The 2,698-nt window shown below is 71.5% G+C and overlaps 1 protein-coding gene across 1 annotated transcript in view; it reads left to right on the top strand.

The window, feature by feature from the left end:
* Positions 1 to 2,698, top strand: part of EPS8L2 (EPS8-like 2) — a 26,154-nt gene that overhangs the window by 21,805 nt on the left and 1,651 nt on the right. The window contains exons 7-16 of the mRNA XM_012734346.1: positions 21 to 188; positions 266 to 336; positions 433 to 559; positions 645 to 733; positions 860 to 934; positions 1,068 to 1,216; positions 1,317 to 1,449; positions 1,534 to 1,643; positions 2,140 to 2,260; positions 2,539 to 2,688. Of these exons, the coding sequence (XP_012589800.1) occupies positions 21 to 188; positions 266 to 336; positions 433 to 559; positions 645 to 733; positions 860 to 934; positions 1,068 to 1,216; positions 1,317 to 1,449; positions 1,534 to 1,643; positions 2,140 to 2,260; positions 2,539 to 2,688 (1,193 nt within the window). The remainder of the gene's footprint in view (positions 1 to 20; positions 189 to 265; positions 337 to 432; positions 560 to 644; positions 734 to 859; positions 935 to 1,067; positions 1,217 to 1,316; positions 1,450 to 1,533; positions 1,644 to 2,139; positions 2,261 to 2,538; positions 2,689 to 2,698) is intronic.

Genomic DNA, 2,698 nt, shown 5'->3' with positions numbered 1-2,698 from the left:
GGCGGGGCCTGCGGGCTGAGCCGGACGCTCCTCCCACTCCAGGGGCCACCGGGAGAAGATCCAGCAGCGCCAGTCGGTCCTACCCCCACCCCAGGGCCCGGCCCCCATCCCCTTCCAGCGCCGCAGCAGCGGGGAGTCCTCCCCTCCCAAGAACCGCGTAGGCCCCCCCGTGCCACTCAGCGAGGCAGGTGGGTGAAGGGGCTTGTCTGGGGGCGCCAGGCAGGGCGCCTGGGTGGCCTTGGCCAGCAGCAGCTCTGTCCTCTAGGTTCCCGCCATCGGGAGTCTCAGGAAGAGGAGCCGCGGGCGCTGCTGGCACAGAAGATAGAGAAGGAGACGGTGGGTGTCGGCAGAGGCTGTCAGCGCCCCTCCCGCAGGCCCCGCCCCAGGTGCCAGCCGGGGGTCTCTGAGGCTGAGCCCCTGCTCTGACCACAGCAAATCCTCAACTGCACACTGGACGACATCGAGTGGTTCGTGGCCCGGCTGCAGAAGGCGGCAGAGGCCTTCAAGCAGCTGAACCAGCGCAAGAAGGGCAAGAAAAAGGGAAAGAAGGGGCCGGCAGGTGTGTGGGGGCGGCGGTGGGCCTTGGGGTCCCCCGAACTGGCGACCCGGCTGCCGTCCAGCGCGCTCACACTCTGCCCCTCCAGAGGGCGTCCTCACGCTGCGGTCCCGGCCCCCCACCGAGGCCGAGTTTGTCGACTGTTTCCAGAAAATCAAGTTGGCCATCAATCTGCTGGTGCGTCCCTCTCCCGGCGCTGACGTGGGGTCCACCTCCTCCCAACACAACGCAGAGGGGCAGGGTGGGGTCCTTGACCTGCACTGGTCCAGAGCCCCCCGCATCTGTCTCTGTCCTGCCCCCAAGGCCAAGCTGCAGAAGCACATCCAGAACCCCAGTGCCGCTGAGCTGGTGCACTTCCTCTTCGGGCCGCTGGACCTGGTGACCGGGCGGGCGGGCTGGGGCCGGGGGCGGGAGGGGCCGGACAGGGGCTCAGCAGCAGGGCCGCGGACCGGGCCTGGGACGGCGGGGCCGGGGTGGCAGGCGAGCTCCTGAGCCCAGCCTCCCGCCCCAGATCGTCAACACCTGCGGAAGCCCGAGCATCGCACGCTCCGTCTCCAGCCCCCTGCTCTCGCAGGACGCGGTGGCCTTCCTGCGTGGCCACTTAGTCCCCAAGGAGATGACACTGTGGGAGCTGCTGGGGGAGACGTGGACACGCCCCCGGTAGGGGCCTGGGCCGGGCTGTGGGGTCCGGGGCTGTGTGGACGGGGCTCGGGCCGGTCTGGCAGGCGGGCGCGGCTCACCCTACGCCTCTGACCCCCAGCTCCGAGTGGCCGAGGGAGCCCCAGGTGCCCCTCTACGTGCCCAGGTTCCACAGCGGCTGGCAGCCTCCCCTGGACGTGCTGCAGGAGGCCCCCTGGGAAGTGGAGAGCCTGACTGCCCCCCAGGGGGACCAGGTCAGCACAGCGTCTTGGCTGCCCTGCCCACCCCCACCCCACAGCCTCCCCCACACCGAGCCCAGGCCGCCCCTTCCCCCGCAGCCCAGCCCACCCATGCGGTCGTCCTTCCGCAACTCCCTGAAGCCCAACCTGACCCAGCCTGCACCCCCGGGAGAGGCCCTCCCCCCGGCCAGCTCCCCGAACACTCACAGGTAAGTGAGACCTTGCAGACCTAATGGCTCCCCCAAACCCTGTTGGCGCCTGGCTGGCACAGGCCCCACCCCCCAGGGCCTCCCCCACTCTCGCTGTCACTCTGGCTCTGGACCTGCTGGGGGCCGGCTGCCCCAGACTCCTGCCGCAGGGCGCAGGCCACCCTTTGACCTTCAGGGTCTGGTCCGTCCATCCTGGCACACCAGAGTGGACGGGGTTCCAGTCTCAGCCCGGCGCGGTTGGCGGAGCAGGACCGGACGCGTGGTCCGGCCGCCCCCGGCGCGGGGGAGCCCCGGGCCGTCTGACACAGCGGACACCAGCCCGCGTTTCCGCGTGGTGCTTAGTGGTGTCTCGCCGCAGGCCGCCTGCAGGCCGGCTCAGCCCACCAGGAGGCTTGCGGGGGAGGGGGCGGGCGCCACCGCGGCGGTGGGGCTCTCGGGGCTGGGGGCTCCCTGGCCCACTCGCCCGGCAGACTCTCGCGGGCATCCTGTGCGCCAGGCTCCATGCCGGACACCAGGAGGCCGTGCCCACCCCCAGCCGAAAGCTCAGCCGGCCGGCGCTGGGCCTGGGGCAGGCGGGGGGCGGTGTCCGCACAGAGCTGAGGGGCCTGGAGGGCCCGGTGGGGGTGGAGGCAGGTGCGGCGCAGGGTGGGTGGCTGGCCAGCCGGTGCCCGCCCCGCCCGCCCGCCCTGCTCCTCGGGGCCTCACCTCCACCTCGCTGTACCCCACGGACGCCCTTCAGTGCAGACCAGGCAGGGCCCCCCAGGGGCCCTGAACCCCGGCGCAGCTGCCCCTCCCCAGCCCCAGGGCTGGCCCTGGCCCCACAGACCCCAGAGCAGCCTTGGCCTGGCTCCCCGGGAGAGCTGTGCCCAGGTGACCGCCTGCCCGTCCTCCCTAGCACTTGGCCACGTTCATCATGGACAAGAGTGAGGCCATCGTGTCTGTGGAGGACGCCATCCGGAAGCTGGTGCAGCTCAGCTCCAAGGAGAAGATCTGGACGCAGGAGATGCTGCTGCAGGTCAATGACCAGTCCCTGCGGCTGCTGGACGTGGAGTCCC

This window comes from Condylura cristata, unplaced genomic scaffold (assembly GCF_000260355.1).
Source record: "Condylura cristata isolate star-nosed mole 26May11 unplaced genomic scaffold, ConCri1.0 scaffold00054, whole genome shotgun sequence".
Lineage (NCBI taxonomy): Eukaryota > Metazoa > Chordata > Mammalia > Eulipotyphla > Talpidae > Condylura > Condylura cristata.
This window is presented reverse-complemented; position numbering and strand designations above follow the sequence as displayed.